At 34.0% G+C, this 15,533-nt stretch overlaps 2 protein-coding genes and 1 pseudogene across 2 annotated transcripts; 2 read left to right on the forward strand and 1 right to left on the reverse strand.

Annotated features, from left to right (window-relative positions):
- Positions 875-3,191, forward strand: LOC109326607 (tRNA(His) guanylyltransferase 1-like). The gene is made up of 2 exons (XM_019559318.1): positions 875-915; positions 1,223-3,191. Exon 2 carries the CDS (start codon positions 1,324-1,326, stop codon positions 2,890-2,892), a length of 1,569 nt encoding a protein of 522 aa, XP_019414863.1. The 5' UTR covers positions 875-915; positions 1,223-1,323; the 3' UTR covers positions 2,893-3,191.
- Positions 4,748-5,776, forward strand: LOC109326611 (annotated as a pseudogene).
- Positions 7,703-15,033, reverse strand: LOC109326609 (suppressor of mec-8 and unc-52 protein homolog 1). The gene is made up of 14 exons (XM_019559319.1): positions 14,893-15,033; positions 14,579-14,689; positions 14,268-14,478; positions 13,782-14,171; positions 13,186-13,272; positions 13,050-13,103; positions 12,487-12,582; positions 11,041-11,168; positions 10,438-10,564; positions 10,288-10,347; positions 10,069-10,176; positions 8,944-9,044; positions 8,383-8,434; positions 7,703-7,956 (listed from the first exon to the last, which is right to left on the reverse strand). The coding sequence occupies exons 2-14, from the start codon at positions 14,608-14,610 to the stop codon at positions 7,858-7,860; spliced, it is 1,545 nt and encodes a 514-aa protein (XP_019414864.1). The 5' UTR covers positions 14,611-14,689; positions 14,893-15,033; the 3' UTR covers positions 7,703-7,857.

Here is a 15,533-nt window from a genome sequence, read left to right on the forward strand (position 1 = left end):
TATGAGGATATAGCGGTAAGGGTGTCAATTAATGTTATTAATATCTTACCGGTTAAAACGTTAAGGGATTCGTGTAATGGTTCAATTGGTGTTACTTAAACACCATATTCATGAAGTTAGATATAAATATATATTATATTAGCATTAATGTTGGAAAATCAATAAAAAAGATTAATAATTTTTTTGTACTTTCATTAAAAAATTAATTTTAAATTAAAATCAGCCAGTATGACCGGTACGGTTCAATCAAAAATCGGCACAAACCAATTTTTACATCATAATATTAGTTTTGTTTCATATTCAGAGTAAAATAAATTTCAAAATCCAATTGTAGTGATTAGTTTAAATTATTGTAACTAGTCCAAATCAAACCATTCCATCAAATAAAGTCTCCATGCACCATGCATCTTAATAAGATTTATCCAACTTCCTCCAATATTTTTTTATATATATTTATTCAACCAATCATCACAATAACATATGGGTATATCTATATTTATACTATTAATAAAGGGAAAACACAAAATAATCACTTATCATGGTGTAATTTGTGTTTTCCTATTTTGCCCTCAATATCTTTTTATTTCTACTAAAAAACCATATAATATTATTTTCTTATTTTATCCTTATTATCTTCTTATTTTAAAAGTATATTTAAAAAATTGAATATTAGACCAATTGAATAAATTCAACAGTAAATTTAGCGCAAAAAATATATTTGAATTTATAAAATATAATTGACAGGCACGACAGTGCATGTCAACACGCTAGTAATAAATAATTAGACTTTTCTACCAATCGCGCATATATAATACACTAATACTTTAATTTATATATATTTGCCTTAATTATTCACATAATTCTTCTTCTCAGTTTTGGAAGAGCTAGGGTTTATGTTTCTTTTTGTTCGTTTAGGTAATTGTTTATCCATATTCGTTGTTTTCGACTGTGTCTTCTTTCTTCTTCTGGTTCTGTTATTTTTATTCAAATCCAATGCGATTATACTATTATCACTATAGCCTTGTAATTTCATTTATTATTTTCTAGAGGTTTCAATGTTTTTAGTGCATACTATTTAACTGAGCTATAGATTGGGTTTATCGTATTAACTTTCCACATCTCATTAATCTAGGGTTTGTGGAACCGAGCACAATTTTGATTGATTTTTCGATTATATTTGCTTATTAACGAAGTAGCCCACGTGTTTGAGTGTCGCTGTCAGGAATCGAACTTTGCGCCACGACACGAGTTTTTATTTGCAGTGTCTGATTTGTGGAGGAAGAAGCAGTTGAGGAATTTTGAATAAGTCTTGTGAGAAAGAATATGGCAAATAGCAAATACGAGTATGTGAAGTCTTTCGAAGTCGAAGACGAAGTGATGTTCCCAAATCTCATCGTTGTTTGTATCAATGGCCGCAACTTCAGTAGGTTTTCTCAACTTCATCACCTCGAAAAGCCTTATGATTTAAATGCTTTAAAATTGATGAACTCTTGTGCTGTTTCCGTACTTGAAGAGTATGCTGATGTGGTACTTGCATATGGTTTTAGTGATGAGTATACTTTTGTTTTCAATAAGAGTTCCAAGTTTTACCAAAGGCGTGCTAGCAAAGTGCTTTCCATTATCACTTCTTTTTTCTCATCCATGTTCGTCACGAAATGGAGTGATTTCTTCCCTCAAAAGGAACTACATTATGCTCCTTCTTTCCAAGGACATGTCATAAGTTGCGCGACGATACAAGTCCTCCAATCTTATCTTTTGTGGAGGCAAAATATCTGCCATGTGAATAATCAATATGATCAATGCTTCTGGCGTCTTGTTAAGCGCGGAAAGACTGAAACAGAAGTGCGGAATTTGCTCAAGGTTGCTGAGAAATCCAACCTAAACGAACGTCTATTTCATGAGTTTAATATCAACTATAATACACTGGAAGAGATATATCGACAAGGGTCATGTGTTCTGAAGACGATGGTGGAGGATATTGTGAAATACGCAGATAATGGTGCTCCGGTTAGAAGGCGCAGGAGAAAGATAATCACTGTGCATAAGAAGAAAGTCGCAAGTACAAGGTTCTGGAATGAGCAGACTATTCTTTTGAAGGAGCTTGGTGGTTTTACAGAGGAGATTGACAATGTGAAATCAGAGTATGTGCATTCCTTTGAATTTGATAGCAAGTTGATGCCATACACATGGATAGTTGTTCGACTGGATGGATGCCACTTCCACAGGTTTTCTGAAATACATGAATTTGTGAAACCAAATGATGAGAGAGCTCTTAACTTGATGAGCTCATGTGCAATGGCCGTGTTAGAAGAGTTTCGGCAGGATATAGTCTTTGCCTATGGGGTTAGTGATGAGTATAGCTTTATTCTTAAGAGAACCACTGATCTTTATCAAAGGAGAGCTAGTAAAATCATTTCTGCCATTGTGTCATTCTTCACATCCACTTACGTGATTAGATGGAAAGATTACTTCTCAAATAGAATGTTAAAATACCCGCCTTCTTTTGATGGGCGAGCAGTATGCTATCCATCTACGGAGATTCTGAGGGACTATCTTTCTTGGAGACAAGTGGATTGCCATATCAACAATCAGTACAACACTTGTTTTTGGAAGCTTGTTGCTTCTGGAAAAAGCAAAAGGGAAGCCCAGCAAAGCTTAAAGGGCGCTCAGCTGCAAGCAAAGATCGAGGAATTGGCTATTGACTACAATAAATTACCAATCATGTTCCGACAAGGATCCTCTGTTTTCTGGGACAGGGTAGACAATGTTCTCATTCATCCGGAGAATGGAAAGTCTTCTGAATGTTATGGAAAAGTCATTGTAGAACACATTGACATCATTGGATCAGCCTTTTGGTTGGAACACCCTGGCATCCTTGATGAGAAGCAATAGGTTTAGTGCAAGTATTGAGTTTATAAATTAATTTTGTTCTAATTTGGTGACTGGTTTTTTTAAACCAAGCCAGCATTAAGCGTAATCATTGATTGATCAACACATACATTTAGCATTATAGCCTTCTGTCGACCCTACAGGAAATAACTAGTTGTGTGACCTTATAAGACTTGTTAGTATTGCTCATTTTTACTTTTTAGTATCGTTAATTTTATTTTTCCTAGTGACCTTCTTATGAAGTAATGAGACTTTATGAATTTATTTACAATATGTTATGTTAGTTGTTGCTTGTTTCCTTATTGTGATGTTGTTATGTGGTTTATGCTATTATTTAAAAAAAATATTTTTTTACTTTATTATGTACAATATATTTTGTCAACTGCCATGATGATGTATGCTAGTTGACCGCAGTGGCATCCGTAATGCTAGGATGACAGAATTTTGGCAACTGCCATGATGATATATGCTATTTGACCGCAATGGCATCCGTAATGCTAGGATGACTGAATTTTGGCAACCACCATTGGCCACCACCTGCATCAACCACACTGGTTACATCCATAATGTTTGAAAATTTGCTACAATTACGTGATTATTTTGAGAATGTTGAGATTGGGTATGGTTATTTTGGCTGCTTGAGAGGTAGGGTTGTTCTCTTCACCACTGGGATTGCTGACATTTTTGTATGAAGGTTATAGCACAATAAAGTGAACCCACCCTTCTTGGTTTCGGTGGTGGAGGCTTTGTAAGGTTTGCAGTGGCTTCAGGTGCTGATGGAGGCTTTGCCTAGGTCATGGGGGTTTGTGTGCAATGGTCTACTAAATAATTCCCTTTTAAATTCCTTAGAACAGGTTTTACCATTTTAGTTAAATCAAATGCCTTTTACTCCTTGCAGATTGTTATCAGTACATGCTCAGCCTTTTAAAAGTATCAATATTCGGTTTCATGTTTTGGTCACTTAAGGTTTCTGGTAAGCTTATATTTGGTGAATGTTATTCTTGACACCATTCATTGTTTCTTCTGGAATTTCCATCTAACCCAAAGAGATTAGGGTAGCAACTATCAACTTGCAACCATTAGATATTTAGACTAATTTAATATTAAACAAATTTTCATTAGATACCTCCCAAATGGATGAAAAATAGTAGCCAATACCTATTAGATATTGTGTGTTGAATTTTCCACTGTTGGGAGGTAGTACTAATAAGCACTGTAAAACGATTATTTCCTAAAATTTAGTGAATCCTTCAGTTAATATTGCAATTATTATGTATTAAATAATAAAGGTAGAGATAGTGATCGGGATGAAAGTAGAGTGTGAAGCATGGCTACTGTTTTGCTTTTGCATTTGATACAGAATTACTGTTTCAAAATCATGGCTCCCAGTAATCTTTTGATTCTGAACCATCGCCAATCTTGTTGCTCTGATGACTCTACACTGCTACTATTCCCATTGTTTTATATCTAACTTTGTTAATTTATTAGAGAGGTCTCTGTCAAATTTCAGACTTGTCTGTTGTATCAATACTGATCCCCAACCAGTATAAGCAATAAAGAAAATAAAGAGTCTCAAACTCATAACATTTTAGAGGATTAGACTGGACTTGGTCTATGATTGACTTGCCATTCTGTCCTTACTAGAAAGTGTGCAATTTGACTCCCAGTTTCTAGTTTTTGTAATATGAATGCATGACTATATATATATATATATATATATATATAGTATTTTCCTTTGGAGTTTGAATTTAATATTAAACTTAGTGTATAATTTGCTTTTGAGTGTACTTTTAGTGCATCTGTATTCTCTATATTTTAATTACTCTCCCACCTAGTGGGACTAAGACTTGGTTGTTGTTTTTGTACAATTCAATCACTGGCATCAATCTGTTACAAATGGTTGCACGAAAGTCTGCACCAACCACTGGTGGTGTGAAGAAGCCTCACCGTTATCGTCCTGGAACTGTTGCTCTTTGGTGAGTACAACTTGTTTCATTATATTAGTCACTTAGTTGCTATGCTTTAATTTGTAAAACTTCGATTTTAGTACTTCTAATTGTAAGTATTGCTCATATTCGTACTGAAATTGGTTTTTCTATTAAATAGGTCTCTAGAAAAATAATAATGTTAACTCACAGAATAGTATGATTGATACGTACAACTTTAGTCGCTAAATGGGTTATAGTTTCCTGATTGAACTGAGAGTTTATTAAATTCATAGCTCAATGATGATGACTCATAATTTGAGTGTGTGGTGGTGTACTCTATTTATTTACTTATTTTTCGTACTGGTATCTAATAATTTGACTTGTAATGAAAACAGTGAGATTAGGAAATACCAGAAAAGTAACGAACTGCTGATCAGGAAACTCCCTTTCCAGAGACTTGTTCGTGAAATTGCTCAGGATTTCAAGGTACCTTCTTGTTTTTGTTGTTTATACATCTTCTTCTATTGATCGTATTCTAACTAATTTTTCAACTACCGCATTTTGGTGGCAGACGGATCTGCGTTTCCGAGTCATGCTGTTCTTGCACTCTTTGAAGACACCAACTTGTGTGCCATTCATGCCAAGCGTGTCACTATCATGCCAAAGGATATTCAGCTCGCAAGGAGGATTCGTGGCGAGCGTGCTTGAGGTTTCTTTCTTGTTCCGAAAATTTGGGTGGCTGCTTAGTGTTTTGTTATTCAGTTCTATTATTAAAAAAAATAGTATAGCTGTTAGTTTGAATACATAGACAAATGTGACTAAGGATTTGTGAAGTTCTGCCCTGGAATTTGATCATGGTAGTAGTCCTGTTTTTCTTATCTTTTGGTGTTTGCATCAGCCACTTGGAATTGTATTGAACAACTTTTTGTTGTCATCTAATGTTTACTGTACCCATTTTATCGAAATGCATGGGTAACTTATCAGTTCTTCTCTGTATATAGTTGGTCACACAATGTTCTGTGTTATCGGTCGCACAACTTTTTTCCCACCAACTTAATTGTCTTAAATGTGATTTCTTGATCCTTGATCAGATTTTAACTTTTATTGATACTTCAAAGAAGATTTCTTAAGCAATTTATGCACTTTATTATTCACAATCTTGTGTAAATAGTGGACTACATAAAATCTGGTTGCAATTGTTGTCATGTATATAATAACAATGATCTCACTGGATCGGTCACAATGTAATAAATCACATCAAATTAATTTTTTAAATCACAAACAATTACTACATACTTCTAGAGAGTATCCTAAATCTCCTTAATAGAATTGTTTAGTAATCTGCAACTCATTATTTAAAATGAAATTTTTGTATGGAAAATTATTCTATCTTCCTCTATTGCAATTTCAATACCAGATTTCTTGAAGGTTAGAATAGAAGCAACGTTCTTTCATGGTGAAGAATAACATCACCTTCGATTTTCATATTCTGAATTTCCTTGAAAAAATGTCATGAGCTAGGGTGAGCAAGGAAAATTTAGACTCTTATGTGGTCTTAGACGTTGATCGAGTTAATTTTTAAACTCAAACTAGATCTTTGACTAAGGATAATCCAATCATGATTGAACTTGTACTCGACTCTAGACGTCATTAAATATAATGAATTTCTCTTTCTAAATAGTTTTGTCAATATTACATATAATTATGGATACTTAACTTGATATGTGAAATAATACAAATGTATATATTTTGTGAATTGTTTGGATGTATGTATATATGGTAAAAAGATTATAAGATCAATGGGCATATGAAATGATATAAACATTGTGGTAATAATTCATTTTCACAAGTGTGTACTAAATAAATAAAAATAGTTGAATAATCATGATTAAAAATGTGAAGTTATATGGGTAAAGAAGTTGTTGCAACCAAATACACTAACTACTTTAGGCTAAATGATATAATTATATTATACACAATTGAACAAGTAAATATAAAAAAAAAATATTGACCAAAACTATTTTTTGAACTCAAACTCAGCCTTAGATTTGATAAAACCCGACCATATTCTGATCCAATTACAATCAGGCGAAACATGGTGGATAGGTAGGGCCGCTCACTCCTTGTATACATGATGAAAAAATAGAAAATCTCAAAATTGTTGTCTGTGTCTTGAAATAAAAATTAATGTTGTGTTGAATCCTGGAGTAGATCGCTCTCTTTTAAGACGTTTGTGATATTGCCCTTAATTGTGCAAGCAACTTTTACTAGTCTTCTCGTCCACAGGATAAAACACCTCAATTAGATATGGAGATAATAAAATAACACCCTCTATAATACTATTATCTAAGTGTAATATTGTATACCAAGGAATAACCTTAATTAGATGATGTTAGATATTTTTCTATTGTTTGTCATCCTATCTTATAACACTTAATTATTAATGACAATAAAGGGGCAACATATAACATATAGATATGATAAGAGGCAAAGAAGGAAATATGAGGTGAGTATCACTGGAGTTGTACAATGTAATTACGATTTTGCATTAAAATGCATAAGTGCTTCCAATGCTTAACTAAAGTCTCATTTTAAAAATCTCAACTTAGGCAGAACAAATATGGCTAAGTGTCATTTTAACCCCAACCATCCGAAATATAATCATGTGAATTAACCTTATGTTTTGGACAAGGAACTAATCCATTTCGGGATTCATGACTGTCCCTCCTAACAAGTGTCACTCTCAGGAATCAAATCATTGACCTTAGGGATCCAGTGGAGCCTTACACCATTAGACCAACGCCTTATTGGTATCCCAACATATTATTCTAAGAACATGTTGAAGCTGCTCAAGTAGGTAATACCAATCATCATGCTAAGGAAGATAAATATAATCACCAAATTCATGATAATAAGAAAATCTAAACAGGTTCAATTTCAATGGCAGTACACATGTTAAGAAATTAAATAATATACATTGCACAAAGCCACAAACAAATGTATGTCTATTAGCAAGAAATAGAGTGAAAGTAGAAAAGGTTCAAGGCTTCCATAATTTCATTGTGCAGTCTTCACCATAAGTTGCAACAAGATTCCTATGTGGATGATGAGTCACACCTATAACTTCCTTCTCATGAACCTGCATTAGAAACAAATATATTAGTGCATAGCATCATGCATGTAGATAAAATCCAAGGTGCATGGGAATAACCGCCACTATTAAATTGAGCCTTGCTGATTCCAATTCTAGTTCAGTAGTTACGAAATTTACGCAAAACCTCACTTTAACGTTAGATTCGACTCGGATAATGGCGGCTGATAATTATCTAGGAAGACAATGTGATTTACATCAAGTAACACACAATATATACATAATGAAAACACTATTGCTAGCTGGCACTTGAGCTTGTAGCTCCGTGGTGCATTTGTGGTGTTCTTTGATGCTCACTAAAGAGGGGTGACCCCCAGGTCCCGCCCGAGGATGGTAAAAAATGAGTATTACTAGGCTTCTGGAATTTCAATAAAGTTTTACAGATGTAATCTCAGAATAACTCAACCAACATACCTTCATCAGATGCTCCAATTTGCCAGATTGATGGCTGAAACAGTATAGATTCCTACAACATAATTTACATATCCCATTACAGGTTATGGACAAGTTCGAAGTTAAAAATCAAGGAGGTCAGAATAATTAATTAACAAAGAAAATGATAATTACAGATTTGAAAAACCAGATGGAACATTGGAAAGTTTCTGTAAGATTAGGCTAAGCACTTTAATGTATAAGAAATATACAAAATATCAATCATAAAATATAGGAGCCGACTCACGTGAGAACAGTGTCCTATTGTGAGAAATGGGAACAATTAATATGGACCACTGGATCTTATTTGAACGGTTAAGATTAAATGATATATGCACATGACTATCATGTGACCAATAACTAAATTTTAATCTTAACCATCCATGATTGGTTGTAAGGCCATATTTATTGTTCTTACAATTTTAATATGAGAACTGTTCTCACTTGAGTCAACCCCATAAAGTATATGTGCCGAAAGGTAGTTACTACAATTTAGCAAATATCATTGTCTACCTAATTACAGTGTAAATTACTATAAAGTACCTGTCTTCACCAACACAGTAAATCCATTCCCCTTTAGGTGAAACACAAGCTGCAACGAAGTCTCCACCCTCTCTTTTACCAGATGAGAAACTTTTTACAACCTACACCAATTGAGAGAGAAAAGCATGCTATGAATAGAGAGTGACGACAATTGACGTATACTTTACACACATGCATGTCTAAACACCATGAGATATCTGTCACATTGCAACTTTTTAAGAATGGTCCAGATTCAACATCTGCCTCACTTAACATGTGTGACTGCCATTTCCCATCTGAATAATAGCACATACGGTAATAAAACATGGAACTAAAGTGCAGCCCATTGCATAAAAGAATGATATTTCATTTGTATTAAAGTGGGAGGAGAGGACAAACTTAGCAATGCCAATTAATTGAAAGGTATTGAATAATCGGGATAGGCCTTGATATAAAGATAGGAAATCAGGGGAGCCGAATACACTGGGGACTGAAGCTCATGAATGGGCTAAGTGAGAACCACACAAGTATAACGTACACCACATCAACCCAAAACCTTAAGTCACTGGGTGAATGGGTCATTTCCACTTATATGTTGCTCAACTAAATGTCTATCCCAGCTCCTAATAAGGTTCTTTGTGAATATAAAACTATGTCCAAGTCAAAACAAATATCTTCAGTAGACAGAGATATAATATCAAAAGGCTATCTAGTGCAGTAAACTCAATAATGCCCAAATTTTTAGGAGTTTCAGATTTTGATTATTTTAGAAAGCTAACCTACATGAGAAGGTATAAGACATCTCTAAATAAAAATTTAATTACATAATAAAGCAAACATCATCTAATCACAAACAGAAGTTATGGAACAACCTACTATTCTAAGAATGCAGAAAAATATAGGTGTTAGGATAAATAATATATATCTCACTTTCAGAACAAATAAAAAGAAAATAGAGGGCAAGAATAGCACAAGGATAAGGTTCTCCAATCTGAGAGCCAGATACATGTATCCTTGTTAGAACACACATAAAACATTAAGGAAACCATTGGCAACAACCTTGATCCAAATATCAAAATTCTATGAAACCAAGTATGAACAAAATGACATCCATTAACCCACACTTATCCACATTTTAATATATACCTGTCCTTGAAGTGTCATGATATATATTGATGACGTTTTATTAGAAACAACAATGTGATCAGTATTCTTTGGGAAGATGTGAACAGAGTTGACAGAAGCATCACCTCCCTAAACATCCCAAAGAAGCAAGGAATTAGGTAAAGAGCAAATTTTGAAGGAAAATTATATCACAAAATTTAATAGCAAAAACCCATAATGCAAATTTGTTCAAAGACATACCCTTAAAGGAGGAGGAGGCTTAAAAGTTTGTATGCAGTCAGTCGTCTTCACATCCCAGACCTATAGAGTAAGGAGGGAGAAAATCTTATGAGCACCATCAGAACAAAAAAACACATACATCATGTATGTTGCGCAGTCTAAGTAACTGACCTTGATTGTACAATCACTGGATGCAGTAATAACTCGACTCCCATCATTTGTAAAAATTGCATCATTCACATAAGAGGTATGGCCACGAAACTCTTTCAACATCTTTCCAGATTTGAGACCATGAATTCTAGTTTACATAAAAAGACCAATTGCCGTTAGTAGCCACTAACATTTTATCAAAGCAATTTATCATTATAATATACAAGACACCACAGTACAAAAACATTAAAGATGAGAGTAAGGAATTCAGTTGTGCTCTATATATAGTATTACAGAGCAGGGAAGTTAATTAGGAGTCCCATAAGAACAAACTACATGAAGATCATTCAATAGCTATAGGTAGAGCAAGACCAAGAAAAACCATATGGTTAAAAATTAAGGATTTAGAGCTAAATGAACTTTCTATGGACATGATTGTTGACTGAACAAAACAGAGTGATCCATGTTGTTAACCCAGCCTAGTAGGAAAAGGCTTTGGTATTTATTTTTCTTGTTATCATGTTAAAGATCCTTTGAACTGAAAGTTAGAGTGAGGTGAAGGCCCATAGCCCAAAAATGGTTATTTCTATCAAAAGCAGTAGAATGAAATTAAATGAACAAAACCTTGCTGTGCTGTCAAATGAAGTGCTTAGTAGCTGGCTTCCATCACGCGAGAAGGAAAGGCTTGTCACACCTTGGGAATGTGCACGTTCAAGACGCCGCAAGCATTGCCCAGTCCTTATACGCCAAACCTAAAACGAGATGTGAAATGTGAATAATACAATTTAAAATATCACTTATTAGTAGTTGAGATGAACAATATTAATGAACAACTGACACAAGGTAGTGAAGGTACCACATGCCAAAACATATATTCAATGCAACAAACTTGGACCTGATATAGTGATCAACACAAATATTCCCTTCGAAACAAAGTATAAAGTGAAAATAACATTAACAATAGCAAGAACCATGGTGTTAATGCTGCTTTGGGTACAATATACATTGGCAGAGTATTTATAATCACTGTTTAATTAGTTATTAACTTTTTATGCTTAATAGATTACTCACATGTTTATTTTATGAAGCTCTCAATTGAATGGATAAAAAAAGTATTGATATTACAATGATAAAATAACTACCAGCATTCCAATATGTTATGCTAAGGGTATATTGCTAGTTTTAAGAGAATCTTAAGACTAATCGTATGTTCAGATTGGAGTCTTAAATCTAATTTTCTTAAGATTCTTATTTAGAATATTAAATTGAGTCTTTGAATTTCAAGACTCTTCCTAGAAATCCACCATCACACATGTGGTCGTGGAACCACTTCCCTTCGTGAAGTGGCTCAGCAACGGGGTCTAAACTCTGAAGATTCTGAAGTTGAATATTAGTGGGACAAATACCAATCTTAGGAGTTTGAAGAGTCTAAGGGATAAAGATGCACCAATGCATTGGGCATTGACTAGTAACAAGTTTTCAATAAAACCATCAAGTGAGAAAATTGAACATCATAATATCAGTAAATCATGATCCAGATGTAGCTATGCAGAAACCATTATCAACCAACTGTAAAAGCTTTTCATCATGTCAATTTAAAGTGCAATATTGATGCTAAGACAAGGATTCGGATTAAAAAGCAGTGAAACCTTGAATTTTTTTAATTAGAATAAAGCAGAAGTTTCATGAAATGTGAAGTGCAACTGTATTCCAGAATGGGGTATGGCTATTGGGATCATACCCATATCTGATACAGATATTTTGTATCAGATGTCTGTGATACATCTGAATATATCATGTACAAATTTTCTGTTTTAAATCTGCTTTAATCATATTATGAAATGGAGTTGTCATATACATGATGTATCCTGTTTCAAGTCTGCCTACTCTCAACAGTCGAAGGGCATAAATACCATTGAACAATAATATGAACAAAAGCAAAGCCTTTTCCCAAGTGGAGTTCATACTATATGTCCACACTTGGTAAAAGATAAAATGAAAAACTACCGATATAAGAATTTCTTCAAAAGGATGGCTCGTGCAGATTAAATGCAGACAAATAATACTCACTTTGATCTTTCCATCTTGTGACCCAGATGCAAGCATCTCTGAATCCCGGCTGAAGTCTACACAAAGCACAGCATCGTCATGCATCATGAATACTTCCTGCAAGTTCATGTTCAAATCAACAGCTTTAAAATTCTTGCATGACATAAATCATGATAAGTCCAGACACTTCGTAACTACGAGAAATAGAGAGAGGTTATCAAAATATAACTTCCCAACTCTCATCATTAAAGAGAAGACTACCTAACAAGTAAAAGATGTAATATGTGCAATATATTATGAACCACCAAGCATACTTTACTGCAAAAAATTACATTTGGCAGTCATAGTTGAAATAGTTCCCAAATTGGCAATTGAGAAGCACTAATTATATTTTCCATAATAGTGAATACATCTATTATTGATTAATGGTTAAGATGCCAGAGGAACAAAACGATTAGAGGCCTTGAGGCTTAGAGATTTTTACTGGAGAAAGATATTGGCCAAATAGCTATTGCTGAATTCATTCACATACATTAGACTTATTCTCTACGCAGCTAAAACAGTTCAAATAAAAAGTAACTCACATCTGCCTGGTACTGGAGATCTTTCTTCAGCTTTCCACTTATGTAATCCCAGACCTAGAAATATGCCCACCAATCAGGAAGAAAGCAGCTGATAATGAAAGTTTCAAACAAATAAAACAATTCCCACCATGTTTACCTCAATAAACCCATCAACTGAGCAAGATACTAGAAACTGCCCGTCTGGTGAAAAACAAGCACATTCTGCGTGACTTTTTGTCCCAAACTGAACAAGGGAAAGTGGGAAACTAATGGTGAATAACAAATTTATTATAAAAATTTGAGAAACAAAAGGGGAATGGAGAACACAAACAGTATGTAACAACATGGCAGCCTAATCTAAACAACAATGATACAAACTCTACATCAATAGGAAAAACAACAATAACAAAAGTCTTTTCCCACTGAGTGGCATCAGCTAAATGTATCATAGGAAGGTGTTCTGCCAAAAACCAAGTCATCAGATGGGCCATTTAAATATAAGTCCTTTTCAATGGTTTCACCTATAGTTTACATGGTCGCTTCATCTGACATACTCTTCCTAGGGCTTCTAATGGTCAAGAATCAAAGCAATAATAATTTCATAGCAGGAAATTCATTCTCTAACTAATAAAAAAAGTAATGCCTATATAAGCAACACTTTGGACACTTTGAGCTGCTTCTAACAGACTACACTAACAGAGTTACAGAATACTCTTATCAGAATGTATAGTACTCTAACATCATGGTGCATACCTTTATTGTGTGAGAGAGAGTCGTGGGATACATGTCATCAACATCTTGTTTCATGGCAGCTGTTCCACGAAACAAATCGAACTGCGTTCCAGGAGGAAGTAACCCTTGATGCTGCTGCCACTTCAAAGCCTGGCCAATTAGAGCCATCAGTCGGGAAGGTGGAACTACAGTAACTTGTGCAGCAATAGCTTGGGCTATTAAGGCACGTCGCTTCTCTTTTGTTGAGTCTTGATAAGCCTCATTTGGATCAAAATAAGTTCTAACAAGGAGATGTTCAAGACGCAAATATCTTTCAGGTTGCTCTTGTTTCATGACACCCATGACCTGTGTTTGCCTTAAAATCGAGCGTGCAGTATCTAGTTCCCGAAGCTCAATCATTTCTAATACAATCTGTTATTATGTAAGAGTGAGATAAACGAATAAATACCTATCATAACCTTACCCAAATGGATAAAGATTTCTGGTGAAAAACAGCTAAACAAATACCTGCTCATACAAATCCTCCAAGTTATTACGAGGAAGCTTAAGTTGAGCAACTTGAGGCAAAATCGCATCCCATCTTCCACTATTAATATCAGCAACAAAGGTTTCATTGCTGTCAACAGTGTTCAAAGATACCTGACATTCGTTCTGCAGTGTCTGAAATGTCTGATGCAACGAATTTTCTTTGCAAAACTGAAGCACAATTTTAATCACACTGAACATGCCGAAGAAAACAAATCGACATTAAAAAGAATCTCGTTTAATAACACAAATTCATACATAAATTTACTAGTAATGGAAGGAAGTTAACTTACTCTCGAGCTTCGATTTCAAGCGTAGAAGACATTTGTTAACTAGTAGAGTAACAGAGCGACGATTGAATTTTGTGTTTTACGGAACTAACCAACACAAACAAGTGAAATTACCTGCTTCAACCAAACGATAGCAATTTTGTTATGTTTAGTTCAATTTCATATTACAGATATGTGAATCACAAACAAGTGAAATTGATTGTTACTATAGATATTCATATAAAAATCAAATGATTGCTTCAACTAAAGGATTTATAAAGAAGGTATTTGTATTTCTTCGTAAGCATATTTATATCAAAATTACAAGCTACATTTACCTCGTATGGTGATGATGGCTGAGTAGCGCTGGACGGAAAGGTTTATCACGGCGGAAGAGGCGTCGCGGCTGGTCAGTGTGGTGGCTCTCGGAGTTGAACGAGAGAGGGGAAGTTAGGGTTATAGTGAATGAGAGGAGTGAAAGATAGAAGATATAATAATAATAATAATAATAATAATAATAATAATAGTTATAATAAGAGTGTATAAGGGTAAGTAAGATCTCGAGTTCGGGTTTTTATATTGAAATAATATTCGCTAAGAGAATTAGTCTCATATATTTATAGATATTCCTGATTCGGATATTACTTTTAGTGTGAGTATTGTTGTGAGAACAAAAAAAAAATGTATAAGGGTTACATGTTTAATATTATTGATGTAATTGGTAACGAACCAAAAATAATGAAGATTTAATCCATATATACTTTTAGTGTAAGTGTTTTTTACATTGTAAATAAATTATTCGTCGTTATTTATATATTAACTACTGTGTAAATAAATAAAAATATTCATGTGTGAAGGAAACGTGACACGTTCTATTACCGTTTATTTATTTATAAACGCATATTGGCCTAGAGACTAATGTGATCATGGATTCAAGAAATGGAGAATGAAATTATAATTATTTTTATTATTGATAGAT

Source organism: Lupinus angustifolius, chromosome LG14 (assembly GCF_001865875.1).
Source record: "Lupinus angustifolius cultivar Tanjil chromosome LG14, LupAngTanjil_v1.0, whole genome shotgun sequence".
NCBI lineage: Eukaryota > Viridiplantae > Streptophyta > Magnoliopsida > Fabales > Fabaceae > Lupinus > Lupinus angustifolius.

What these genes read in the sequence shown, in the direction of transcription:
- LOC109326607 (XM_019559318.1), top strand. Translation starts at nt 1,324, where the DNA reads ATGGCAAATAGCAAATACGAGTATGTGAAGTCTTTCGAAGTCGAAGAC.
- LOC109326609 (XM_019559319.1), bottom strand. Translation starts at nt 14,610, where the DNA reads ATGTCTTCTACGCTTGAAATCGAAGCTCGAGA. An exon ending in CTCTCTCTCACACAATAAAG is followed by an intron (nt 13,273 to 13,781) that starts GTATGCACCATG and finishes TCCCTTGTTCAG; the next exon opens with TTTGGGACAAAAAGTCACGC. An exon ending in ATCTCCAGTACCAGGCAGAT is followed by an intron (nt 12,583 to 13,049) that starts GTGAGTTACTTT and finishes ATGAACTTGCAG; the next exon opens with GAAGTATTCATGATGCATGA.